Raw genomic sequence first — 27,200 nt, forward strand, 5'->3', positions numbered from 1 at the left:
ATATAATCATACATTATTTATGAGCTAATTATAATACAATTAAAGATATTATTATATCATAATGTCTACTTACTATATTAATATAATATCAAAAGATACATGTTTCATTATTTTTTATAGATAAAATCGATTTTTATTTGCGACTAAATTGTGTTCAGGTCAACGAAAACTATATGTTTAGATAGAGATTTTTTGTCAAATATAATAAAAATACAAATAAAGAAATAAAGGATAAAAATAAACTTAAATAATATATCTGACATTACTTCATTTTATTAATTATTAAATTATTTAAAAATAGTACATCTACGAAAAATACTCATAATATATAAATCGAGGTAATAATTTAAAATTTTTTAATTATAATTTAATCAAATACTAATATTAAAACCAAATTACTTAAACAATATAGAGTCATTCTCGTAACGATAACCAACTGAAATAACATCGTAAATATCAACATTTAGAATTCATGCAAATTCAAACCATCCTCTTGTTAAATAAGCTTCATCATCCGCTATCTATGTAATGCGGTAAGGTATAGAATTGCCACACCGAGAAACCAAACTAATCCTTATTCCTCTCAATGGCATTGCATGCATGCAAAAGAAAGCTGGTAATTTCTGAAAAAAATCACAATATGTTATAAAATTATTCTAATAATGAACAACTTAAAATAAGAAAATTTAAATATATTACCAATCGTTGAAATTGCATATCCGAGTTTGTCACGAATTTAGCAAAACTGAACTTAAACTGAGAGAATTCAATCTCATTATGTGCTCCACTTTGAAGATTTTCGGGCAGACGTAAAAAGCGTGGAGGGGATGGAACTTGAACTTGCCCTATAAAATTCCGTGAATGCAATTCCTCAATAAAAAATCGAGCTCCTTCCAAGAAAGCTAACTTTAACCACATTCCATTAGGTTGGTCATAATAGGTGAGTAGATCCAATCATCCTTCGGTAAAGTAGAGATTATTGCCCCTTCTTTGAACGCTTACATCCATGTAGTTGGAACTTGAATCAGTGAAGACAACTCGATAAGGTATTTCAAGGATGTGATGTATTGTAAACGATTGTGGTAAAAAACAATTGAACTGGAACATTAGACGATAAGAATAACTTAGAGTAATAACAATTAATAAATTATTAAAAGAATAATATAATAGAATGAGTATATGAAAAATATTATAAAAAATTATAAATTGTACCTTAAAAGGATCAACTTCAATAAAAAACGAAGAATATATTCTTATTCTATGAAGTCGTAAAAAAATACTAAATATAAAATTATGAGTTGACTCTCAAATTTAGATTCATGTACCACAGAAAAACACTATTTATAGACCTTAGTAAAACAAAAATAAATATGTAAATTACTTATTATTAAGGAAATTTTTTATTATGTACAGTAATTACGCATTATAATTGATAAGTAGTTTAATAGTGCATTAAATATTGATTTGATATAATTATAATAAAGATATGTTCCTAAATTAGTATAATTATATATTATTTATTAAATATTAATTATAATATAATAATATAATTATAATAAAGGTATTTTTTATAAAATAATTTAAAATAGATGAAAAATTTCATTCGTTTTGGAGGGAAAACAGACTCACGAGAGATTGACACATCACCTTTATTAGTTGGGGAAAAACCCAACTTTAGTATATTAAGTAGATAGATAGATAACAATTGTTATGAATATTTATTAATTAATTATTATCCATGTTCCAGCACTATACAAATACAAATATTAAACTAAAGCAAAGAACATTGTTACTTTATTATTATTTGTGCTCTGCAAATGCAAAACACTTGAGATTCCTTTTGCTTGAGAAAACCCAGAGATCTGAATACATTATATCGATCTAGCTACAACAACTTCTCTCAACCCCTTTCATTCCTTTCTCATCATCTGCTGCGCTTGATTTAGAATCATGGCTTCAAAACTTGAAGGTGGAGCTTATCTCTCTTCTTTTGTTGATGCTGTTTCAAAGAAGTTGTCTTCAATACTTGAAGATGATGACTTTGTCCTCCAAGGAAACCACTCTGCTCGGAAGTTGCTTGAAAAGTTGGATGATTATCTGTGTGATGTTGAACCTGTGCTTGAGGATGCTGAGCTGAAGCAGTTCGGTAACGATAGAGTGAAGAAGTGGCTTGTTGATCTCCATGATGCTCTCTACATGGCTGATGACTTCCTCGATGAACTCTCCACTAAAGCTGCCACTGCCACTCCAAGGGATACAGGTAACTCTTCTCCCTGGTCTCACTCTGTTGATTCAACTATTGAAGATAATGATGTCAATATCATCGAAAAAATAGTTGGCACACTAGAGTTTCTTGTAGGGCGAAAAGATAAACTTGGTTTGATAAAGAGTGCCAAGTTGGACACATCATGGAGAATCCCATCCACATCTCTTGTTGTGAGTTCTGAAATATTTGGTCGGGACGAAGACAAGGAGAACATAACCAAATTGCTGTTAGATGATACCTGTGATGCCGAATCACCTGTGACTGTGATTCCCATTGTAGGTATGGGTGGAATAGGAAAAACTACTTTGGCTCAATTGGTTTACAATGATATCAAAGTCGTGGCAAAATTTGAGACTAGAGCATGGGTGTGTGTTGCTGAAAATTCTGACCCTGTTAATGTTACCAGGACAATAGCAGGGGAAATAGATTTTCCTCCCTGTAACATGGATAACTTTGATTCACTTCAGACTGATTTGAAAATGAAGTTGACAGGAAAGACATTTTTAGTTGTTTTAGATGATGTCTGGCAAGATCAACGAAAAACATGGGAGGATTTTCTGAAACCTTTTCAACATGGGAGTAATGGAAGTAAGATTCTCCTTACAACCCGTAGTGAAAAGGTTGCTTCTGTGTTCGCAACTAACAATCTACATTATCGACTAAGTTTATTGTTGGAGGAAGATTGTTGGTCGGTGTTTTTGAAGCATTCATCTATTTCTACTAATTCTAAACAATATACAACTCTAGAACCAATTGGTAGAAAAATTGTTGAAAAGTGTAAGGGGCTACCTTTGGCTGTGAAAACACTTGGAGGTTTATTGCGCAATAAGTATTATGAAGGGGACTGGGAAAATATACTTGAAAGTGAAATCTGGGAACTCTCGGAAGATGATAGTAAGATTGTTCCTGCATTAAGAGTTAGCTATCACTACCTCCCTTCGCATTTAAAGAGGTGTTTTGTTTATTGCTCGTTATATCCTGAGGATTATGAATTTGACAAAGATGAATTAATTCTATTATGGATGACAGAAGATCTTTTACAAGCAAAGGGAAACAACAGATTAGAAAATATTGGTTGTGCATATTTTGATGAATTAGTTGCAAGGTCATTTTTTCAACCTTCTAGTACCAATAAAAAGTTATTTGTAATGCATGATCTCATACATGATCTAGCAATATTTATTGCTGGGAAATTCCATTTCCACCTCAATGAATGGGAAAATCTACACATGATAGACATCAAAACTCGTCATCTGTTGGTTACTGAATATAAGGGTAGCTTCCACTTATTTCAAGAAGCCTATAATAGAGCAGTACACATGAGAACATTTTTAGATCTGTCTGTGTTTGACAGTTTTCAATCAATTGATATTGAAAGCAATCCTTGGTTATTACAACAAACGATTGAGAGTTTTGTCATTTTATTCATTTACTATAGAGTCATTGCCTGATTCAATAGGTGAATTAATTCATTTGCGTTATTTGAATCTCTCTCGCACACCTATTGTGGCATTATCTGAGTCAATATGTAAATTATACAATCTCCAAACCTTGAAGTTGAGGAATTGCACAAAACTAGAGATGCTTCCAAGCTGCATGCATGATCTTGTGAACCTGCGCCACCTTGATATTCGAGGTGCTTCTTGTCTGAAAGAGATGCCGAAAAGAATGAGCAAGTTAAAGCATCTAAACTTCTTAAGCTACTATATCGTCGGCACGCAAGAAGAGAATGGGATAAGAGAACTGGGAACGCTGGACAATCTTCATGGCTCATTTTGCATTTCCAAGTTGGAGAACGTCAAGAATAGTGGTGAAGCTTTGGAGGCAAAAATGGGTAACAAGAAGCACATCAACACCTTAAAATTGAAATGGGTTCCAGATGGTGACATTGATGATGTTCAAACTGAGAGAGATATACTTGACAAGTTACAACCTCATCCAAACTTGGAAAAGTTATCAATTGAGGGTTATCGGGGTGAAACATTCCCAGATTGGTTAGGCCTTTCTTGCTACTCCAATATGACCAAATTGAGTCTGGATCGTTGTATGAATTGTTATGAGCTTCCTTCATTGGGACAGTTACCCTCTTTACAGCATCTGGAGTTTTCTGATCTTGATGGGTTGGAGAAAATTGGTTTAGAGTTTTACAACAAAAACAATGCATCATTTCAGCAGGAAACGCCCTTCAAATGTCTTGAAACTCTGAAAATTGTAAATATGTCTCGTTGGCGGGAATGGCATTTTCCTGACGAGTTTGATGGTTTTCCCAAGCTTAGAATCCTTTCAATAAAAAGTTGTCCGGTGTTAAAGGGAGATCTGCCTGCTCACCTTCCGGCTCTGGAGGAACTTACCATTGTTGAATGCGAAGAGCTTGCATGTTCGCTGCCGAGGGCTCCCAACCTTCACCAAATACATGTAAAGGGTAATAGGTCTTCTACATATTCGACACGAGGGCACAAGGTGGTAATTGAAGAAACCCAGCTGGCGAAATCCGTTATGGAGTGTCTACCCCACATCCAACCGGCACTTATCCAACATCTGGAAATCAGTAACGTTTGGTCAGCGATATCAATTTCAGAAGATTATTTGCCCGCTTCGTTACAGTCTCTGGAAATCTTTTATTGTTCAAAATTAACATTTTCAGAGCAACTGCAACACAAGTCGCTAACGAAGATATCTGTAGTGGGGTGTCATTCACTGAAGTTGCTTCCATTGTGGGACTTTCCAAATCTCAAGAATCTCAAAGTCAGTGTATGCCAAAGCATGGAGTATGTTGAGGTGCCACACGCTCTTCCGAGTCTCCGTTATATGTGCATCTCCGGCTGCCCCAGTTTAGCATCCTTGCCGGCGCTAGGGCTGGCTGCGCCGCACCTAGAGGAGCTGGATATACGCAATTGCCCTAAAATCGATTGTTTTGTTGAAGAGTGCCTCCCGCCGAGTTTGGAAAAAGTTGTAGTCATTGGGTGCGAGAAACTAGCGAGGTGGATAACATCAAAGGGTTTGCAGAGTGAAGGCCTTACCCATCTTTGGCTTGGTGGATGCTTCGATGTAAATTCGTTCCCAAGAGAGGGTTGCCTTCCTTCTTCTCTTGAGTCTCTAGAATTGTGGAACTTTCCAAATCTGGAGACGCTTGACAGCAAGGGGCTTCACCATCTTGCCTCCCTCAAAAGGTTAGCAATTGGTGACTGTAGAAAGCTTGAGAATGTTACAGAAGAACATTTGCTTGCCTCCATAGCAAATATCTACATTGGGGAAGAATGTCCTTTGAGGCGTAAGCTGGAAGAGATGGAGCACCCACCGATTCAATTTGTTTGTTACAAATGCGGTAAGTGTTTTTGCTCTGATCTTCCCTATAAAACTCGGGACACTCCAATTTCAATGCTAATTGTTTGCATCACCATTTTAATTCTCTTGTTTGATCTACCTTTTTCACTCACAAGTTTTACTTTTAAAATAAAAAGTTCTTATAGGTGCCAATTTTTTTCACTATTTTAAGGATAATAAACTAGATGCTTAGAAAAGAACAAAAAACAAAACTTTTTCATGATCGCTTCTTTCTTGCTTACAGTATTTGTATGGTCTATTGCAGACTCGGATTACTCTGATGATGATTACTGTTACGATTGATTTTGATTTTACACCATTGTATTTGAATGAGAGGGGTCAAAGGCATGCGGGTGCACAGATACTTCTTGAAATGGATTATTTTTCTAAGTGGTTTGGACATGTGAGAAGAAAACTGATAGAACACCCAGTCAGAACTCAGAAGGGTGGATGAGATGGAAGATGGACAAGAGGTGACAAGCAGAGAAAGACCTAAGAAGACCATTCATAAGGTGGTCAAACGAGATCTACGTGTAAACAGTCTCTCTGTAGACATGATACATGACAGAACTCAATGACATCATTTGATTCATGTAGCCGACCCCACCTAGTGGGACAAGGCTTTGTTGTTGTCATCTTGAGCACTTAAGAGTTAAGAGACAAGTGGTAGATTTTGAAAGCTCTTCAATCTGTTTAGTATATTTTTAATTTGATTTAATTTTCCGTAAAACATTGGTCTAAACCTAGATATTATTTAATGCCAAGATTCTATGTTTTTCAGCATATTCTTGCATTGGTTCTTCCAGATTTGCGCTCATGGAATTCTAATATCCTAATGTGTTGCTCATCTGACTTTTATCATCGGGTGGGGTGTGTGGTTATGCAAAAACCGAATGTTAGTATCCCAATATCTTTCTATATGTTAATATCTATAATCTCTAATATACTCATAGTCATAGGGTGTTCAATAACTTACTGGAAATCACCACTCGTTTGTGTTCCTCAGGGTTTTTTTTTTGGAGTAATCCACACCAATACAATCACGCCAATGTTGGGAGTTGCCCCAAAATAATGTTAATTTTTCCTTTTAACTCCAAAACCATATGTCTGAGTATATACTTGATCCAAATCATGGTATACCAAAATGGGGAAACAAACTTTCAAGTTTCTGATGTTGTGAAGGAAAAAAGGTGAGGAAAGAGGATTGTTTTTGCTGCAACAATCAGACAAAAGCTGTTGTTCTTTTTTTCAATTAATGATACTAGTTTGATAATTTTTTCAACTAAAAGTTTGTAATTGGGAAAATTTATTACCTTAGCAAAACTTCAATAGGATTCTCTTTCTCTATCTCGATAGTGGAATTTGTCCTCTTTGTTAATCTGTTTTATATTAAAATGTTTCAACAATTACGATAATATAATCTTTATATCAAGTATAACAACAACAATTTACTAATTGTATTAGTCTTTTTAATAAACTAAGAACGAACTAAAAAAGAGGAAAAGAAGAATCTTTGAACGGAAAATTTTTAAGATACAAATATGCAAATGACAACAATAATAAACTTATGTACATATTTCTGAATCAGATTTCATGGTGGCTGACTTGTGGAAAGGGGTGTCTTGGGAGGTTGATAGTCTTACCACGCCTATTCCGCATGAGATTAAGCAGTTTATTTGTGGTCTGAGATATCCTAGTTCGACTGAGTTGGAGCCACAGTGGGAGTGGTGGCCTGCAGCATCAAAAAAGTATAGTGCAAGGGAGGGTTACAGATGGTTATTAAAGAAAGCATTAAATTGGAATGCCAATAGTAATTGGAACTGGTTGTGGAACACAAACATTCCAGAGAAGTTCAAATTTACTATGTGGCTTGGCTTACATGATGCTCTACCAACTGAGACCTTTCGATTCAAGCGGCATTTAGCTTCTTCAGATATGTGTAAGAGATGTAACAAGGCGCAGGAGACTATGGAGCATTGCCTTAGAGACTGTGAACGATCAAAGGCAATTTGGTATATGTTGGATCCTAGTATCCTGGACTCGACGACTGGTACTGCTCTTGAAGAGTGGTTTCGGAAGGCCTTGGCTAACAATGAGGCGTCCTTTGGTGCAGGACTTTGGTGGGTATGGAGACATAGGTGCAATGACATATTCAATACTGACAACCCTTGGACAGACCACAAGGTTGTTGCCTTGGCCAGAATTACCGCCAAGGACTTACAGGTTTACAGGAATCGAAGCAATGCCTTTAGGTCTCTCCGAAATTGCCTGTGTTGGGAACCACCGGTAGGTAATAGTTTTAAAGTTAATTGTGATGCAAGCTTGTATATGGATTCAAATTTAGCGGGATTTGGGGGTATTATTAGAGATTCTAAGGGAGATTGGATCTCGGGCTGCTCTGGAAGCATTCCCCCTTGGTCTATAATCAGATGTGAATTATTTGCTGCTTGGAGGGGGCTGGTTTTAGCTTGGGATTGCGGTTTGAGGGATATTATATGTGAAACGGATTGCCTTGACATTCTGCCCATCATGCATGAGCTTACAAGTGGGTATTCATCTGAAGTAACAGATTTGGTTCACAAGATTCAGGAGCTTTTATCTCGTCCTTGGCTTGTTCACGTTGAATGGGTGTCCCGAGAAGCAAATAGAGCTGCGGATTGGATGGCTAAATATAGTGCCAAGAATAACTCTAATCATGTTATTTGGTCTGAGCCTTGTGTTGATCTTCAACGAATCATCCGCTCGGATTTAGGATAGTTTTTGCTTTGTTTCTTTCCTTGTTTAGACACCAAAAAAACATCATTATGGAACTAGCCAAGGAGCTGCTTTCTGACTCTGTAGCCAAACTCATAGTCATGGTTTCGCAACTGTTATGTTTTCGAGCCAACTCCATAGCCAAACATTCCTTTAGCTCGGTCACAATATCAGTCATGTATGGTCTTTTGGAGGATTTATTGGACACAGAAGCCATTGCTATTTCAACAGCTCTCCAAACAGAACTACTCTCAAAATCTCCTTGTAATCTTGTATCAACAATACATTTTACATCACCTTTTGCAAGCATAGATTTAACCCACTCACTTATGTGAATTTTCCCCTCAACCGCTTTAAGTATTGCTGGTTTACCTGTGATTATCTCCAATAAAACTACCCCAAAACTATAAACATCACTTTTCTCTGTTAGCCTATTTGATACTTGGTACCTGCACCAAAGACCATATAGTTTGATTCAGTTCATTCTCACTCTCTCAATACAACTTCTCCAAGAGATGTGCACTCATACTATTTTTGAGATAGAAATATAAAATTTGTTTCTAAGAAATATAATTTAAAAGCAGTGCCAAGTACTTACTCTGGATCCAAGTAACCAGGAGTCCCCGCAATGACAGTTGTTACATGTGTGCCGCCGTCAACCGGAAAGCTTCTGGACAGACCTAAGTCTGACATTTTCGCTTGGAAATTTTCATTTAGTAAAATGTTTGTACATTTCACATCTCTGTGGATTATTGGTGGCTTACAACCGTTATGTAGATATTCAAGTCCTAGATTAAAACATTTTGGCATATATAAATGAAACAGATAAAATGATTTAAGGAAAATTCAGTTAGTTTTGAATTTTGATTCTAACCTTGGGCTGCATCCATAGCTATAGTGAGCCTTTCTTCCCAATTGAACAACCTTGTCCTGCTATTTTTCTCTACAGAATCATAATTACGTGCTTTCTAAATCCTTTATCATTTAATTTAGTTAATCCTGGAAGAAAATAATTAATAGGTTGTTAACATACCCAAAAGATGTTCTTCTAAGTTGCCATTTTCCATATATTCATAGATGAGTGCTATGTTGGTTTCTTCGTTGCAATATCCAATGAGGGAAGTTAGATTCCTATGATGAACCCTCATCAAAATATTAACCTATAATTCAATGTCACTTTTCATTACAAGAAGCTAAAACTATGAGATTAGAAGCTACTAAGCAAAGAATAGTTATCACTTGCCTCTGCTAGAAATTGCTGATATCCTTGTACTGATGATTGCGAAAGCATCTTGACAGCTACTTGAATGTCATCAATAATGCCATAGTAAACTGTTCCAAATCCACCTCTACCGAGGACTCTTTCGAAATTATTGGTCATGTTAGATACTTCATTGAATGAATACCGTCTTCTCTTAGATTCCAACTGTGATCCAGTTTGATCACTAAACTCCTTATGAACTTTGAAATAATCTGTTATTGTATCCAAAAAGAAAAACATGTATGTTACAACAAGATCAGAATGTGTTTCATTAATTAGACTTTAAATATTGTAAATGGTAGTTTGAAGTATTGTTTATTTTACTTTTTGGCTTTCTCTTTTTGATGTAAATGATGTTAACTGTTGCAAGAACTAACAGCAGGAGCACCAAAATTGCAGAAATAGATGCTAGTACATAAATAACTCTGTTATTTTTCTTGCTTTTATCCTTTGTCTGTTGGTCACAAAGAGCAGATTCACATAGCAGATTTGGATTTTGCCCCAACCTAGCATCACATCATTCAGTAACGAGAATTAAGTCAGAACGAAAAGCTACACTTGCATTCTTCGGTTGGAGATTCTTACTTTCAAGTTTCTATGTGTCATGACTTAAAAGTTTTTTCGGTATAATATAAAAGGAAAAAAGATAACAATAATGAAATCAAGATATTGTTGCTGATTCATGGCATCAAATTGAATAAGAATAAGATGCACACCTTAGCAATAGTGCTCCTTCACTTGATCTTTGGATGAGTGCATTCGGAACTTGACCTGTGAGGTTGTTATTATGCAAGTTTCTACAAATGAAAACTCATCAGCTTCTTATATATTGCCTTATAACAAGTCTAATTATATACGTAAGATAAATTCTCCTATTTATATTTTATTTGAATATAGAGTATCATGTTTGAATTAAATTTTAAATAAATAACTTATTATACGATTTTCATCCTCACAGGACTATAAAACTTGAAAACTATATACAAATGCATGGAGAAATATGGGATAAACTTACAGGACTCTAAGTGATGGCAGGTCTGCCAGAAAATCAGGTATCTCCCCGTTTAAGCTATTATTTGATAAATCCCTGACATCACAAACACAAATCACTACAAACCTTGGTTGAATCGTTGAGTATATTAAATAAATGAGCTGAGTTAGTTACTCACAAGGACTCTAAGTCAGTAAGCTTGGAGATATAAGATACAATTTGTCCCGTTAGTCCACTAGAAGACAAATTCCTGAATGCATTTCCAAAGATACTCTCAACTTAAGAATATATACATCATTTTTGTGAGGATGAATTCAATTGTTGTACAAAAAATTGGTAGTTAATAAATAAACTTACAAGGCTGTGATTTTTAAAGTACCAACGGAACTACAATTTAGACCGTCCCACTTGTATGCTACAGGGGCACATGGATCTCCTTGCCAATTTTTTGACACCTTATAAGCAATCTTGATATTTCTCATAGCATCAACTGCCATTTTATTTTGATAAACACCAGTTCAAAAGAATTTTAACTTATAAGCCATTCTATACATATATAGATGAGAATGGAAATTAAGGAGTATGCTTAGAAAAATAGAATCAGGCAACTACTGGTTATGGTATTGAGGAGTGCTAGGGGGACATCAATTTTTGTGATTTGTAGCCATCAAATAGCCATCAATGACGATTTTAATGGTGTGAGATTTGTTTGAGATTTCATCTAATGGCTCACTCTTCTTTGCTGGTTACATGCTGGCCAGAATTTAATAAAGTTGCTGGCTCCTATACTTTTCCTATGGTATTTTCTTAAAATTTGAGGGTAAATTATTTTTGTCGTATATTACTGTGTAATAAATCTGATTATGGACTCATTTAATGTATGCAATAAATTTCTTTACATAATTTTTTTTGAATGTAAAGTAATGTGTTTGAATTGGACTAGAGAATAAATAACTTATTGCATTATTTCTACTTAGAGAAATATAGAAGTTCATAAATACTTCTGTAATTCTAAAGTATATTTAATGCATACTTTAAAATTTGTTTTTGATCAAACTTTAATTTAGTTTACAGGTTAAATTGATTGAAAATGTGATAATTTTATGCATTATAAGAGTGTAATAATGTTTGGAAATAATAAAAAATTAGCTAAAATAATTCAAAATTACTTTATTTAACATTCATTAAATTATCGCTAGGATAATTATATAATTTTTGATGTAACAAACATATAGTTACAAATGTTATATGTATATAAAATAACTTTAGATATTGTCTCCATAGCATTACGGATAAAAAAGTATGTATGATAAATCTATCATACAATTATGCATACTAGAAAATAATTTACCTTTAGCTTTAGTTTCAAAAGATACCAAAACAATTGCCATAGAATTATAGTTTTATTATACATACCTTGATCATTTTGAGTTTGTGGCTGTGAGAAATCCTTAATAAGAAAAATCTCAATAGCGTTGGTGATAGGAGGAAGGGTAGAGAACTCTGTAGGAAGAAGTGAGAATCGATATTCACTAACTCTTTCAAAATATGTACTCTGAAAATTGTAGAAAACTGTTTGATTGTATGTGGGTACAATGGGTCCTTTCCAATAATTGCCATTGACACTGATGTTGAATGATCTAATTTCATTTGCTGACAGCTTTTGTACCTCAGCAAAATAGAATCTGACAACATGTATCTGTGCAACATAATCAAACTGAAAGTAGAAATCCAAAGAATCTCTTGCATTTCTTGGTGTAGCGGCTGTTCTCATCACACTTGCTGGTGGAACATAATTTTTATCAATATATGCCTTTTTCTGACTTGGATTAGGATCAATATTTGTGCTGATTAACTGTCTCCACCCATTCACGGAATAAGGCTCCCATAAGAAGTCATATATGTCATCTCTGTACCTGCATGTACACCCCCAATTTTCTTTCTTTTAAATATTTATTCTTTTAATCATTTCTAAAAGAAAAATGATATATGTATTACTTTTTCTGTATGAGAAAGTATGACGAGCCAATGAAATATTTATACAATGTGTACAATGAAGGTTTATGGAGTATTAAAGATATAATCATTAGTGTTACCTTTTCCTATCAGCTGAAACTTTTGGGATGAGTGGTATCATGACATGGTATTAGAGCGCTATATTCTTATTCCTAGTACTCGGATGGTTATTCTAGATAGTATGAAAGATGTTCATTTTGTAACTCAATAGCTCATTGTACACATTGTACAAATAGTCCATTGTCTCCCTAGCGGGATCCGTGGAATTCACACAATATCATATTGATGAATTGGTTTATATAAAATTTGGATTATACTCTAACCATTGTGGTTAGCTAAACTATAGAGACTAAGTTACTGTAGCCTTATACACTAACCATAAATAGTAAAAGTAGGTGTATAATCCTTTAAGGTTTATATCTAATCAAATTCATGCGTGTTGAGCACCCCTAGTAACAAGTGAAGTTGGCATGCAGAAACTGCAACCATATTTTAGAAATCACTCACCTGCATGTTGAATTGTTCTTGCTGCCCAAGTCTAATCCTTTGAGACGTGCAACTGAGTAAGAGCTGGGACCATTATTCTTCTCAATAATCCTCAATTCTATAGCCGAAATGAATGGTGTGCCAGTGCCTATGTTAACCAGACAGATATCTACATAGTCCCTTGTTGCAGAGTAAACGAGCTCTCTGTATATGCTCACTGATGCATCCGAGAATTTCAATGTGTCCCACAAATTAGTTCCAAAATGAACTTCAAACTGTGGGAGCTTATTTAGACCGTCATAGTTTCCATACAAAAAACTAGTTCTGATTAAATATACAGTGTTGATGGTTACATTATTTATTCTGTAACAGTTTCTTGTTCCATAAGGAAAGCTTCGAAGGTAAGTAAAATATTGTTGATGAGTAGCCTTATCTTGAGGCGACACAGTCTTACTCACACCAGAATCAATGAAATTAGCATCTGAAATGTAATTGATTCCAGTATTCTTCTCAACGTAGCTGTAATTTTCAGGTAGTCCACAATTTATGCTAATAAATCCTGACAGAAATCATTATTATTTAGACATGTTAAAATTAAGAAATGATGAAACATAAAATGACTCTTAAGTAACCGAACCTGATTGATCCTGGCCTTGGATCGTTGCTATGAAAGAAAGAGCTCCAAGCAGTAGAAAAAGAGAATTTGCCATTGCACATGCATATCAAAGATTACGAGTGGTTCAGTTCAATGCTGCTATTTAAATATAGCTCAAGATTTTTTTGTACCTAGCAATTTATTTGCCACTTGAATTTTTATAGCTCAGGTGTAGTTAAAGTTAACTGCACATAAATTTTTATTTTTTGGTAAACATTTTATTATAGTTGTATTTCTTTTTTGTACTAGGCTACTAGCTTCCTTTGATATATGATTTTTAATATACACATTATCTGATATTGTAAAGTTGACCCGGGCCGTAAGGGGAAAAAATCCTGAGTCGGCTTCTATTGTTCATTCATATATATGATTTTTTTCTTTTTATATTGTTTGTGGTAATAATTGTTTATTGTTTCTTCAGAGTTCAGATATTCGTCCTATTTCACACCAAGACTATTCAAAGTACTAGTTTATAATATATATACGAGGAGTACCAACAAATTTTATAATTTGTAGTAATTAATTAGTTATCAATAATATTTTTAATATTATAAGATTATATCTAATAAAATAAAATTATTTATTTTTTTATTAAATGCTGACAAAATTTTAATAAAAATATAGATTTTTAATTTTTTTTATATATAAATAACATCTGTGGTGGAATAGGAAATGGTGACTAAAGATGTATAGAAATTGATTAACCAATACCTGTTGAACACTTGACATTTGGCAAGAGAATTAGAAAGGAAGGATAGTTAATCAGCACAAAAATCGAGTAAGTTACAGAAATTTACTAGTGTTATTATTATTATTTTTTTTCGGTTTACTACTAAAGTGTTATTGTGAGGGTATAAATAGGATTTGGACACCAAAAAGTTAGGCCTGTGTTATGGGACCTGGACTTAGGTAAAAATTGGGATAAAACAACATCAATAGGCCCAAAAAAATTGTGCAGTCTATAAATTTTGATGGTGGTTTAATATTTTGTTACCCCAATACTAAATAAGTAATATCAATAAAAAAAGGTAACAAGATTATAATTGAATAAATTACCGTATATAGCCATGGTGGTAATAATGATGGAGAAAATGGTAATTTAAGATTTTTGAATAAATTTTTAGGATTTGAATATTTTTCTCACACGAAATCCATTTTTTATGGATATAATAGTTATTTTTTTTATTTGTTAGCGTTCATATCTTTTATGGGTATATATAATAATTTATTCTTTATAATTCTTGAGTGGGAAGGGGAAAAAAACTAGAAGAACAAATTTATTAGAATAAATAGTAAAGATTAAAAAAATTGTTAAATAGATGTTTGAGATAATTTTTTTTTAAATGAAATGGATTATATTGAGACACAAATTTTGAATAATTTTTTATCAATTATATATCAATATTGAGGTTTAAATTTTAGATTTTACTTGTATATTTTTTTTTATTGACATATAAGAATTTAGGATTTAGAATTTTAATTTTTTTCTTTTTTTATAGAATTTATGGAAGAGATTTTCTTTGAAAAAGATTTACATACAACGTATATTTGCATAAAAAAGTTACACAAATGTTCCAAAAAAAATTTCACTACATACAAAATTCTACGTTATATGTTTTTAAATTGTGTAAATAATTGGTTTAGGAAAAAACTGTGTGATATGAGCAAACTTAACCAAAGTGATAAAAAATTAAGTAGAATTTGATTAATTTAAGATGATTTGTAAAATTTAAATATTGTATGAGTCAGAAAGCAAACTCAGCTCGATGAGATTTTTTTTTTTGTTACGATTGATAGATTTGTCCTTGACATAGCATATCCCAAATATTTGGGTTTATTTCTGATTTTGATTAAAATTATTCTTTTGGTAGTATCAATTGAAAGTTTTTTCTAATGTATTAAAATTGAGTTGTTAAAAATAAATAATATATAACATGAATGGACAATAAAAGTTATCTTAGATTTATTTGTTTAAAACAACTTTTTTTTAAAAAAAATATTTTTTTTGTCTAAAATTTTTTATTATCAAATAATTTAAATAATTCGCATTAGTTTGTAGCCCCTTGATAAGTTGGAGAAATAAAATTATTCAAACAGTAGGTAATTAGAATGATATCCGAAATTTTTAATGCAAGAATTAAAATTGTAAAGTATAACGATTTATTGTGTTATTTTTTGTTTATTTTAAAATAAAAAACAAAAATAGGATAATAAATAATTTTGTTTAATCTAATAATTGTAAAGTATAATTTTGTTTGCTCTTTTTGTTTTTTCAATTTTTAGAATAAATAAAAAAATTATACAAGTAAAACCTAAAATCTAAACTCCAATATTAATATATAATTGATAAAAATTTATTCAAAGTTTGTATCTCAATATAAAGTACTTCATTTTAAAAAAATTTCATAGCAAACATCTATTTAACATTTTTTTTTACTGTTTACTCGAATAAATTTATTCTTCAGTTTTCTTTTCTTTTTTCTACTCATAAATTGTAAAGTTGTTTTCTTTTTTCTACTAACTAATATTACTTATTTAATTATTTGGAGTAACAACAAATAATTCATCATCAAAATTTTTGGATTCTATGAATTTTTTCTGCCTATTATTAAATCTTTTTTGTCTAAGTCCAGGGCCTATAACTCAAACCTAATTTTGTGGTATCCAAATCTCATTTATACTCTTATACGTAACACTCTAATGAATTACCATATCTTTTTTTCATAATCCTTTTGTCAAATATCAAGTATCTAACAAATATTAATCAATCAACATCTGTCCATCCTTAACCATTCTTCTTTATGCCACCACAGACGTCACCATCTGATCTCGTGGCATTGAATTTGAGGCACAATAAAACAATCAATCATAATATATACCAATTTGGTACGAAGAAAATGAAAGAAAGACAAAGCCAAGACTTAGCGACTTAAGTCTTCAGCTACAATATAAAACATATCTTTCAAAGTTGCCTGGCTTTCATTTGTGCTTATTTATTTATTTATTTTGTGATGAGAGTGGAATGATACTTAATTTTATACTGATAATAATTTGTCCTGGGACCATCAGCTTCGACACTTATCTTGCATGCAGCGGAAAAATGATAACAACTTTTTGAAAATATTTATTTCCATCCAAAATATTGGTCTATTCTTAACATTCATATTTTTTCATTAATAAATTTATTAAATGAATAAATATAGGATTTTTCACACAAAAAAAAGAATAAATATATACAGGAATAAAATAATTAATAAGTATAATTTTATATTCTCTTGAATGTATCTAGAATCAAATATTTTGAATACATTTTTAATCTTTATAAGTAAATATAACAGGTTCTTTTGATAGAAAAATATATCATACGTATTAGCATTTTTTATTTTCTCCCTTTAATTTTTCTTTTGCTTTTTTGCAGTTCGGTAAACTAAAGATTAATTTATTACGAACTAAACTCTATTTAAAAATATGTTATTAGTCAATAAAATGTTGTATACACAAAGTAAAACTCAAATTCTCTTTAATTAAACAATAGAGGTTGCAAAGTTTTTCTGATTGTTGTACAAAATAATTTGCCACAAATGATCGACATAAAAAATAATTCAATAGTTAAAGTCGAAAATCATATATGACTATAGTTAAGGAAAATAAAAATGAGTTAAATTTGGTGGTTAAGTTAACTTACGTTTTATACACAAATTTACTTAAAGTATAAAATTATTTGGAATTTAAATTTGCTTGAGGTCTAAGACTACTTGAAATCCAAAGTTATACCAATTACTTTAGGATTTTTTTTCTATAAATAAAATTAGTTTAAATAAGCTAGAGAGGGCTTTGATTTATTTACACGCTTACTCACTCTATATTGGAAGACTTCATTTTTCTTTTTGTCATTTCAATTTTTTTTATTATTTAAATTTTATTATTGCACATTTTAATACAAGCTAAGTTTTGCAATTTTTTATTTTTTATTTTTTGTATTTATTTTTTTTACTTCTTACTTTTCATAATTTTTTTTTTACACGTTTATTAGACATGATTTCTAAATCCTAAGAATAACCCATAAAAAGAGTCATACCACTGGAATTAAAGTAAAGAAACAAGGAAACAAAAGAAAATGAAACACAATACAACTTAGAGTATTTCATTTTAAGCACTAGGATTAGGAAGGAATTATTTATTAACTATCTAGCTATGGGACTAATTTCAGTAACTGGATTCATGGTAACCAACTCATTTGAATCTTTGGCGCCAACATTTTTCCGAGCTGATTCCACCGCCAAACACTCCTTCAGCTCAACTAAAACATCTCTCATGTACGGCCTTTCTTTAGAACTAATAGAGACACATGCCATTGCTACTTCAACTGCTTTCCATGCAGAATAAATGTCGAAATCTCCTTCTAAGCTTGGGTCTACAATACGTTCTATGTCCCCTCTAGCAACCACAGAACCCACCCACTGACTTATGTGAGCATTGTTATGTGCTTTTGATGCTGCTGCTGCTTCACCTGTGATTATCTTCAAAAGGACTACTCCAAAACTATACACATCACTTTTTTCTGTTAATTTATTTGATGTTTGGTACCTGCATGACCAATAATATAGTTTCGTTAATTTATAAAGGTCTTATAGTAGTTTCTTCAAACTCATGAAAATAACATAATTACAGAATAAAAAATAGTATAGAGACCTAATTGAAAAGAAAAAAAAGTATTGAGACTTAATTATAAATTTGGTGAAACTATAGAGACCAACACAGTAATTAAAATTAAAATTAAATAATTCAAACCAAACTTTAAAAATAAAATTTAAACCAAAAGTAATTACAACACTTACTCTGGATCAAGGTAGCCAGGAGTTCCAGCAACCATAGTGGACACATGTGTGTCTCCACTGAAAATGAAGCTTTTGGAGAGGCCTAAATCCGCCAATTTTGCTTGAAAGTTTTCATTTAACAAAATGTTTGTACATTTTACATCTCTGTGGATTATAGGTGGCTTGCAACCACTATGCAGATATTCCAATCCTGACACAAGATTTTAGTACAAATTAAAGAAAATAGGATGAGATTGAAGAAAATAGTTTGTTAGCTTTCTAGTTAACCTTGGGCTACATCCACTGCTATTTGGAGTCTGTCCTCCCAAGTTAAGAATTTTTTCCGGGTAGTTTTTCCTGCACAATTATGATTAAGTACTTTTAAAAGCCTGTATTTGTAGCATAATTAAGTTAATTAAATCTAAATTAAATAAAAAATAAGTAATTCAGATATACACCTGAAAGATGTTCATTGAGGTTCCCATTTGCCATATATTCATAGATGAGCCCTATGTTGTCGTCTTCATTGCAGTATCCAATCAGAGAAGTCAGGTTTCTGTGGTGAACCCTCATAAAAAATTTAACCTGTAATTTATCTCATTTTAGTGTGTAAAAGAATTTGATAATTTGGTTATAACGTGTTTAATTTGAGGAGTGCTAGGGGCCAGCAAGTTTTGTGATTTGTAGTCATCAATTAGTCATCATTAATGTTTTTAATGGTGTGGAATTACTCACTTTTTTTTTGCTGGTTAAGTGCTAGCCTCCTAGACTTTCTCAATAAGTAATTACGTGGCGGTGATTTAGTAGCGGATTTGTTTTTATACTTATTGAATATTTTGTATTGAGATTCAAGAAATATTAGATAACCAACATTTTTATTATCAAATTTACCTCTGCAAGAAATTCCTGATATCCTTGTACTGATGATTGCAAAAGCATCTTAACAGCTACTGGAATATCATCAATAATGCCATAGTAAACTGTTCCAAATCCACCTCTACCGAGGACTTTTTCGAAGTTATTGGTCATGTTAACAACTTCATCGAATGAATATTGTCGGCGCTTGGATTCCAAAGGATCACCAGATTCCATATGAATGTAGACATCATCTAATTTTAAGGTCAAAATGTGTGTCATGGTTAATTGTACTTAGAGGACTGTAAAATGTAGTTTGCAGTATTGTTTCTTTTACCTTTTAGCTTTCTCTTTTTAATGTAAATGATGTTGACTGCTGCAAGAACTACCAGTAAGAGCATCAAAAATGCAGAAACAGATGCTAGTATATAAATAACTGAATTGTTTTCCTTGCTTTTATCCTTTGTCTGTTGGTCACAAGGACCAGATTCACATAGACTTGGATTTTGCCCCAACCTAGCATCATTTAGTAACAAGAATCAAGTTAAAGTGAAAAACTACATTTAATTTGCAATCTCTATGGTGGTTCTTACTTTCAAGTTTCCATGTGTCATTATTTAAAGTTGTATGTATGTGTATAAGATAAAAGAGAAATAATGAAATCAAGAAAATAATAGTTACATGGAAGGTAATACATTTGCTGATTCATGTAACTATGTAAATAACAGGTATTGCTGATTCAGGGTATCATATTAAATAAGAGTAAGATACATACCTAAGTGATAGTACACCTTCACTTGACTTTTGGAGAAGTGCATTTGGAATTAGACCTGTGAGGTTGTTATTCTGCAAGTTTCTACAAAAGAAAATGCTTCTTTATTTTTTTGTAACAATCAAATCAATAATTTATATTAATGCAGAGAGTATGAAATAAGCTTACAGGACTCTAAGCGATGGCAGATTTTCTACCAGAAAAACAGGTATCTCCCCAATTAAGCTATTATTTGATAAATCCCTGACACAACAAACTCAAATCACTACAATCCAAGGGGAGGATAGGAAAATACATGCAAAAATTCAACGAATTTGCATTGGAGTCACTCACAAGGACTCTAACTCAGTAAGCTTGGAGATATAAACTGCTATGTGTCCAGTGAGTCCTCTTGAAGATAAATTCCTGCATGAATTTCCAAATACATTATAAATGGTTCATTATACTTAACAAGTTAAATCTATATATGCATACTTACAAGGATGTGATTCTTGGGGTGCCATTAAAATTACAATTTAGACCCTCCCACATGTATGCTACAGGAGCGCATGGATCACCTTGCCAATTTTGGGTCACCCTGTAAACTTTCTTGATATTTGTGATAGCATCAACTACCACAGATATTAGAGAGTTAACAATGAGGCTCATATATACAGGACTATAAGATTACTGATGACAATGAAAAGAATAATATTTTAGAACATACCATCATCTTGTTGAGTTTCTAATTGTGAGAAATCCTTAACTTGATAAATCTCAAGAGCATTGATGATGGGTGGAAGGGTAGAAGCTTCTGTCTTAACAAGAGAAATGTTATTATTCTTATAGAATACATTATATGGAGATGGATCAAATATGGTATTTACAAAGTGACCGGGTCGAAGTAGATTATAAAAGTCCTCTCCATTAAGGGTGATGTTGAATTCTCTAGTTTCATTTGGTGCCAGCTTTTGAACCTCAGCAAAGTGCAGATAGAAATAGCACTGTTGCTGTGTAGTTTCATTAAGTGCATCAAAGTAGAAATCTAAGGAGACACCATTAGCATTTCTTGGTGTAGCAGCAGTCCAGATTACTGAAATTGGCAGTTCATAATCACGGGAAGGTAGATCATTGTTAATAGGGTTGTGTAGTTGTGCCCACTGGTCGTTGGAATAAGGCTCCCATAAACGATCATGAAAATCATCCATGTACCTGGATACCACAATTTAATGTTAATTAACATACTTTTTCAATTAAATTATCAACAACTATAACAATCAAATTTGTAGTAGGGGAATAATCAAATATCGATCCAAACAATACTAGCAAAATCTGACCTGTATGTTAGGTTGGTGAATGAACCAAAATCTAAACCAGCCAAACGAGCCAATGTTGTAGCTCCGGAAGTTTTATAAACATTGTTAAAGTCCATATTCCTGAACTCTATGGCAGAAATAAAAGGAATCCCGTTGCCTGTGTTAACTAGACAGATGTGTACATAATTCAGTGTGGGAGTGTGCATCAGTTCTCTGTAACTGCTCTGTGATGCATTGGTTAGTTTCACTGTGTCCCACAAATTAGACCCGAGATGAATATCAAATTGTGGAGGCTCATTTAGACCGTCATAGTTTCCATACAGAAAACTTGCTCTGATTAAATATTTAGTGCCACTTGTCACACTAATTTTGTAACAGTTTCTCATACCGTTGGGAAAGCTCCTCAGGTAACTAAACTGTTGTTGGTGAGTAATCTTATCTTCACTCGATACCATTTTGCTCACACCTGAATCAATGAAATTAGTATCTGAAATGTAATTAATTCCTGTGCTCTTCTCAGTATAGTCCTTTCCTTCGGGTAGCCCACAATCTATGCTAATGAATCCTGTGGCATACAAATATTGGTTTCAAATTGAGTTGTTTCAATTGACTCTGATCTTCAAATAATTAAATATTGGTAAGCATATACCTGATTGAAACTGGGTTTGAACCAGGAGCCCACTAGTTACAACCCCAAGCATCACAAAAAGCAAGTGCATTAACATTCTCATTATTTTTCTTTGTATTCTATTCTGCACCTTATAATGAGCGGGAGAGTAAAAAGAGTTCCATATATGATATGGTTGATAATGTTGAAGTATGAATTCGAGGTAATTTAAGGGGCAACGTAGTCAATTATGGTGTAAGATGTAGTTTAACTGTTTATGGCAAATTTAGAGCAAGGATATTTGTATATATCATTTTTTAAATATGTAATAGAAATAAGCACACTGCATATATATTTCACGTTTCTGAGAAATTAAAGCCAGGCTAGTTTGAAAAGTATGTTTTATATTGTAGCTGAAGACTCAAGTCGCCAAGTCTTGGATTTTCCTTTATCTCTGCAAATTTCAAACTCGAACTAATTAGTCTCTGAAATAAAAAAGTACTAATTTGGTTATCCACGATAGTAATCGGCGGACATGTTTATTTATGAAGATCGTCATGCAGATCGATAATAACATTTGGAGTAAAACTTCATCGGTTTTGATAGAATTCATGATAAATAGTGACCAGTTGATAAATATTATATAGATACTCAAAAGATAATAAATGCTTTACGATCTAAAACTATATCGTTTCAGTGCTCATGTGGCAATAACGGAATATACACCACTGTAGCTAATGAAATATATAGACAACTCCATTGATGGAAAGAGATACATGTCTACCGTTTATTATCGTAGAGAACTTAATTGATAATTTTTTTTCTTCAAAAATTAATTAGTCTGAAGTTAAAATCTTCAAAAATTTAATTATCACTTTACTCATAAATATATTTTTAAAAAATTTTGCGAAGCTAAGTTTAAACATTAAATGGTTGAGTCTTGGCTTTTCCTTTCTTTCATTTTCTTCTTTAAAACAAAAAGACCAAACTTGTATATGTTGTGACTTGTGACTGATTGTTTGTATTGAAGAGAATATAAAGTTCTCATTAATATTATTCTATATATTCCTATATTTATTCATTTAATAAATTTATTAATGAAAATAGATTAATTAATATTCTAAATTGAATTGAATTTTAAGAATAGACCCTGCCTTTTTGTTTTTTTCAATATTCCTTAATTTGACTGGTTAAAATTTAATTGGTCATGGATTGAAATTTTTGTTAAGAGTTTATTATTGGCCAATATCTAATAAATTATTATATGTACAAATTAAAATTTAAATTCTAACATTTATTTAAACAGATAAGTAAGTTAATCACTGAATCAACCCGATTGGGTAAGCTTTTAAGAAAAGATCTTTTTTGGAGTTATCTTTTTTTAAAAGATCTTATAGAGAAGTAAAAGTAATTTTATGTTTGGATATCTCATGTAAAAAGGTCTTTTTATCTATCAATTATGTTTGGGTATAACAATATAAAAGTACTTTTTTGTTTATTTATTACATGAAAAACATCTTTTTTTTAAGGAAAAAATATCTTTTAAAAAAAGATGTAAATTACAGCTTCTCAAAAAAGATCTTTTTTTGATTTTACTAGTGCTTTTACTTTTATTACTAGAAATTTGCCAAACACGTTAAAAAATAAAAAAAGATATTTTTTCATTAAAAAAAGATCTTTTATTAACAAAATAATGGCACCCAAACATGCACTTAATAGACCATTGTTTTGGACCAAAAGAAATATTTCCAAAAAGAAGTTGTCATTTTTTCCAGCACTAAGTAAGACAAGTATCGAAGCCGCCCATGGTCCTATGTAGTCTAATTCATTGCATCTAGAGAATCAATCCTGCACCTCATGACAATCACAGCTACCAATTCAATTGTTTTGGTAGTTATTGATACCAATTGGTTGATGAGGTAGACGAAGACGTAGCTTGGATAGTGATCATGGAGGATAGGTGCCAAGGTAGACGAAGACTTAACTATAATAGTTATCGAGGACATTAACTTCGTGGCCTGGCTCTTTCATGTTGTTATTGCATGTCTCAGATTGGATGGTCCAACCCAAAACCTTGACCACAAAATTAAAAAGAAAAAAAAATCAAGTATTATTCCAGTCTCATCACATAATAATAAATTAATAATAAAGTAAAAATAAGCACATCGGATATATATTAGAGCTAGATACTTAGATAGTTTGAAAGGTATGTATTATACTGTAGCTGAAGACCTAGACTTTGCTCTAGACTTTGTAACAAAAAGACCAAATTGTTATATATTGTCATTGATTATTGTTTTTTTTTTTTTGTGCTTCAATGGTTTATGGCATGATGGGATTATCGATTACAATATATATCAAAGCAATAAATTATTACCACAAATAAATAATAAATAAATAATCCTACGAATGAATAGTATAGAAGCGGACGTAGGATTTTTTTTTTCTCCTATTCCGGGTCAACTTTAAAAATCGCATAGTAGTTGTAAAACATAGCTGTAATTTGTAATTTAATGTCTGAGCATGTGACTAAATTGTGATGTTTCTCGAGTTTGTTGATGAATGAGGTGTTATTTGTTGATGTTACAATACTCTTGGACCTCATCAAGCTAAGCTTATATTCAACCAGAGTAACTTGTATTTCCTAGTTCAACCATGGGCTTGATTTATGGCTGAACTCACAAATGGAACATCAAAGTGAATTTATGCATTGATTGCCTTCTCATTCTTCTGTTTTAATTGAAGCCGAAGAGAGACACACTTTTGCTTCATGCAAGTATGTATAAGTCATTGAAATGCTCATTGTGTAGCCTCTTTGGTGAAGAGGGTCAGTGAATAGAATTATTTTCTATGGTATCTTTTTTAATTTCCACCTTGAATTTGATATCTAATTGAAATTCAATCCAAAATTTACATTATATTATTCTTACTAGAATGTTAACTGTTTTTAGACCCTTTTTTCTTATGTTGAGATGTTAACCATTTATGTTTTTATACTTTTTTGTCTATTTTTTTCCCTATAATTGCTCCCATTTTTTAATTTTGTATTTGCACAACCACCAATATAATTGAGAGTCTGTTATCATTTCTTATTATCTTGTATCCTTACAAAAAGAAAATTGAATACCCTAAGGCTTCCACTCAGAAGGATCAAGGTAAGTTCTGGCCTCACTCTCACTATATCAGATTTGACGTTATAGCGACGGATTTTTTATTTTAATAAATAAAATAAATGTATTAATTATTGAATTAAATAATTTTAAAAGTTATTATCAAAATTTGTTACCTTGTCATATTTCGTTTATATTGTGAACGAGATGAATTTACATATATCTCATTATATAATATAAACGAGATAAAATACGAAAACGTCAGACGTGTATATCTCGTTTACACTGTAAATGAAATATATGTAAACTCATCTCGTTCACAGTGTAAACGAGATACGTGTAAACAATTTTGCAACAACTATACAAGGATGTCTAATCCTTGGGATTCTCCACATTCATTTCATATCTTCTTCTGTTCCGTTTTTCTCACAAAAAGACGGCAACAATGGCCAGTAATAGCGTATACATAGTTGTGTGTGTTTACCCCAATTGTCGTATAAGAAATGGTGACAATTGGGTGATATTTGAGTGTGAGAATTCGATTCTATTGCGGACTCAGCATGTGAGTTCGTTGTCCGAGTTAAAGAGTTTGATATTGAAAAATTTTGGGGGCACCGAAACGAGGGAGGTTGGAAGGGTGGGATTGTTGGCACCGCCGGGTAATGCAGTGTTTCGGTTTCGACTATTTCAGTTTATAGGGGACGAGCGTGAGCGACTGATGTTCGATATCAATGGGAGAATCATGGCGGAGCAAGTGATGAAGCATTCTGCCGAGGTTGGAGATGTTGGTGGCGGTAGTTCTGTACACTCAACCAGTGACGGACCCAAAAAATTTATGTTGGGGGCAAAAATAATATACATTACTATCAAAAGATATATTAATCTAAACTCAAAAAAATAAAAATGAACATTAATTATTCAAATAAAAAAAACCAAAAATTATATATAATAAAATAGAACAAAAGATATTTTTTAAATATTTTTTATTATTATTTTTATAAAATATATATATATATATATTCTAAATTAGTAAATTGATCCATTGACTTTAGAAATTTATATACAACATAATTACATATAATAAAATAGAACGAAAGATAAATAAATAACTAATAAAATCACTAAATTGAGAATAAAATAAAATATATAAATTTATAAAGAGAATAAAAAATTAGATTAATACCTAAATTATAATTGCTTGAATTATAATTTGTAATTGAAAATATCAAAAAAAAAACAATGAAATTGAAAGATATATAGAGTCATAAAGAGTTATATTAAAAAAATAGAAAATTTAAATTTTACCTTTTGATGAAGAAAAAATTACCACTAGAAAAGGAATAGAAAAAGAAGATTGAAACTAAGAAGAGAATTTAAGAGAATAAAAGAGTGATGAGGGCTGGGATTTGAAAATAAGAGAAGACTAAATTTGATTAGGTTAACTAATAATCAAAATGATAAAAAGATAAAGTGGATTTAAGACTTTAAATAATTGGGATAAATTTATTTATAATGAAGTCATTTAAAATTTAAAATGAGATATATTATATATGTATATATTTAAATAAAAAAAGAGTGAGGGCAAATGCCCCCCTAATACACTAACTAGGTTCGTCCCTGCACTCGACCTACGTACAGGATGACCGACCTTTCGCATCACCACCCATTCATGTCTTCATTCCAGTGGAGGACATGGAGGTGGGTGAGGAAGACTCTGATGAGGAGTACGTTGCCAATAGTGGTGACAGTGATTCTTCGGGGGGGGGGGGAGATGACGAGGAGTTTGTACCAGAGATGCCCGCTCAAGCAGCTATGCGCTATGTTTTGCCTCCCCCCACCCAATTCCGGCATTATCCGATGTACCAAGTCACTATCATACGTTGGATCTGGATGCCATGCACGAGAGAACTCTGTTTTTCATCATGGGGAGGAGGATTACAACCTAGACGGTGGAATAGAGTTTCGGATCGGTTACAGATTTCGAGATATAG

General features: G+C 32.1%; 4 protein-coding genes across 10 annotated transcripts; 2 read left to right on the top strand and 2 right to left on the bottom strand.

The window, feature by feature from the left end:
• Positions 1-1,697: 1,697 nt before the first annotated feature.
• On the bottom strand, positions 1,698-14,109 carry LOC112712814 (probable LRR receptor-like serine/threonine-protein kinase At1g05700). Of its 7 annotated transcripts, none has more exons than XR_011866182.1 (16): positions 13,736-14,109; positions 13,120-13,657; positions 12,013-12,512; positions 10,954-11,086; positions 10,775-10,846; positions 10,621-10,692; positions 10,322-10,402; positions 9,930-10,111; positions 9,588-9,817; positions 9,378-9,504; positions 9,219-9,287; positions 8,943-9,132; positions 7,470-8,793; positions 7,234-7,322; positions 6,904-6,969; positions 1,698-2,296 (listed from the first exon to the last, which is right to left on the bottom strand). XR_011866182.1 is itself a non-coding variant. In XM_072203813.1 (13 exons), the coding sequence occupies exons 1-13, from the start codon at positions 13,806-13,808 to the stop codon at positions 8,325-8,327; spliced, it is 2,736 nt and encodes a 911-aa protein (XP_072059914.1). In that variant the 5' UTR covers positions 13,809-14,109; the 3' UTR covers positions 6,997-8,324. The 7 variants fall into 7 exon arrangements, 1 of the variants encoding a protein (XP_072059914.1); XR_011866181.1 differs by having other exon boundaries at positions 1,698-2,443; XR_011866183.1 differs by lacking the exon at positions 1,698-2,296 and adding an exon at positions 4,018-6,803.
• LOC112710005 (putative disease resistance RPP13-like protein 1) lies at positions 1,951-5,628 on the top strand. Its single transcript, XM_025762056.3, has one exon. The coding sequence runs from the start codon at positions 1,951-1,953 to the stop codon at positions 3,715-3,717; it is 1,767 nt and encodes a 588-aa protein (XP_025617841.1). The 3' UTR covers positions 3,718-5,628.
• LOC112710004 (putative disease resistance protein At3g14460) lies at positions 3,848-6,373 on the top strand. The gene is made up of 2 exons (XM_025762055.3): positions 3,848-5,591; positions 5,856-6,373. Exons 1-2 carry the CDS (start codon positions 3,848-3,850, stop codon positions 5,891-5,893), a joined length of 1,782 nt encoding a protein of 593 aa, XP_025617840.1. The 3' UTR covers positions 5,894-6,373.
• A 3,700-nt stretch (positions 14,110-17,809) lies between the features above and the next one.
• On the bottom strand, positions 17,810-22,989 carry LOC112710002 (probable LRR receptor-like serine/threonine-protein kinase At1g51880). Its single transcript, XM_025762046.3, has 13 exons — positions 22,142-22,989; positions 21,514-22,057; positions 20,904-21,388; positions 20,676-20,808; positions 20,531-20,602; positions 20,366-20,440; positions 20,201-20,281; positions 19,763-19,941; positions 19,462-19,679; positions 19,029-19,155; positions 18,859-18,927; positions 18,592-18,781; positions 17,810-18,340 (listed from the first exon to the last, which is right to left on the bottom strand). Exons 1-13 carry the CDS (start codon positions 22,221-22,223, stop codon positions 17,938-17,940), a joined length of 2,658 nt encoding a protein of 885 aa, XP_025617831.1. The 5' UTR covers positions 22,224-22,989; the 3' UTR covers positions 17,810-17,937.
• Between the last annotated feature and the right edge of the window lie 4,211 nt (positions 22,990-27,200).

This window comes from Arachis hypogaea, chromosome 9 (assembly GCF_003086295.3).
Source record: "Arachis hypogaea cultivar Tifrunner chromosome 9, arahy.Tifrunner.gnm2.J5K5, whole genome shotgun sequence".
NCBI classification, from domain to species: Eukaryota; Viridiplantae; Streptophyta; class Magnoliopsida; order Fabales; family Fabaceae; genus Arachis; species Arachis hypogaea.

Excerpts from the sequence above, each read along its gene's own strand:
- LOC112712814 (XM_072203813.1), bottom strand. The coding sequence starts at position 13,808 with ATGGCAAATTCTCTTTTTCTACTGCTTGGAGCTCTTTCTTTCATAGCA. Across the intron at positions 10,403-10,620 it reads CTGCCATCACTTAGAGTCCT|AAACTTGCATAATAACAACC; the intron begins GTAAGTTTATCC and ends TTTCATTTGTAG. Across the intron at positions 9,818-9,929 it reads CAAAAAGAGAAAGCCAAAAA|ATTATTTCAAAGTTCATAAG; the intron begins GTAAAATAAACA and ends ATACAATAACAG.
- LOC112710004 (XM_025762055.3), top strand. The coding sequence starts at position 3,848 with ATGCTTCCAAGCTGCATGCATGATCTTGTGAACCTGCGCCACCTTGAT. Across the intron at positions 5,592-5,855 it reads ATTTGTTTGTTACAAATGCG|ACTCGGATTACTCTGATGAT; the intron begins GTAAGTGTTTTT and ends GGTCTATTGCAG.
- LOC112710002 (XM_025762046.3), bottom strand. The coding sequence starts at position 22,223 with ATGAGAATGTTAATGCACTTGCTTTTTGTGATGCTTGGGGTTGTAACT. Across the intron at positions 19,156-19,461 it reads ATCAGGAATTTCTTGCAGAG|GTTAAATTTTTTATGAGGGT; the intron begins GTAAATTTGATA and ends GATAAATTACAG. Across the intron at positions 18,782-18,858 it reads AGCAGTGGATGTAGCCCAAG|GATTGGAATATCTGCATAGT; the intron begins GTTAACTAGAAA and ends ATCTTGTGTCAG.
- LOC112710005 (XM_025762056.3), top strand. The coding sequence starts at position 1,951 with ATGGCTTCAAAACTTGAAGGTGGAGCTTATCTCTCTTCTTTTGTTGAT.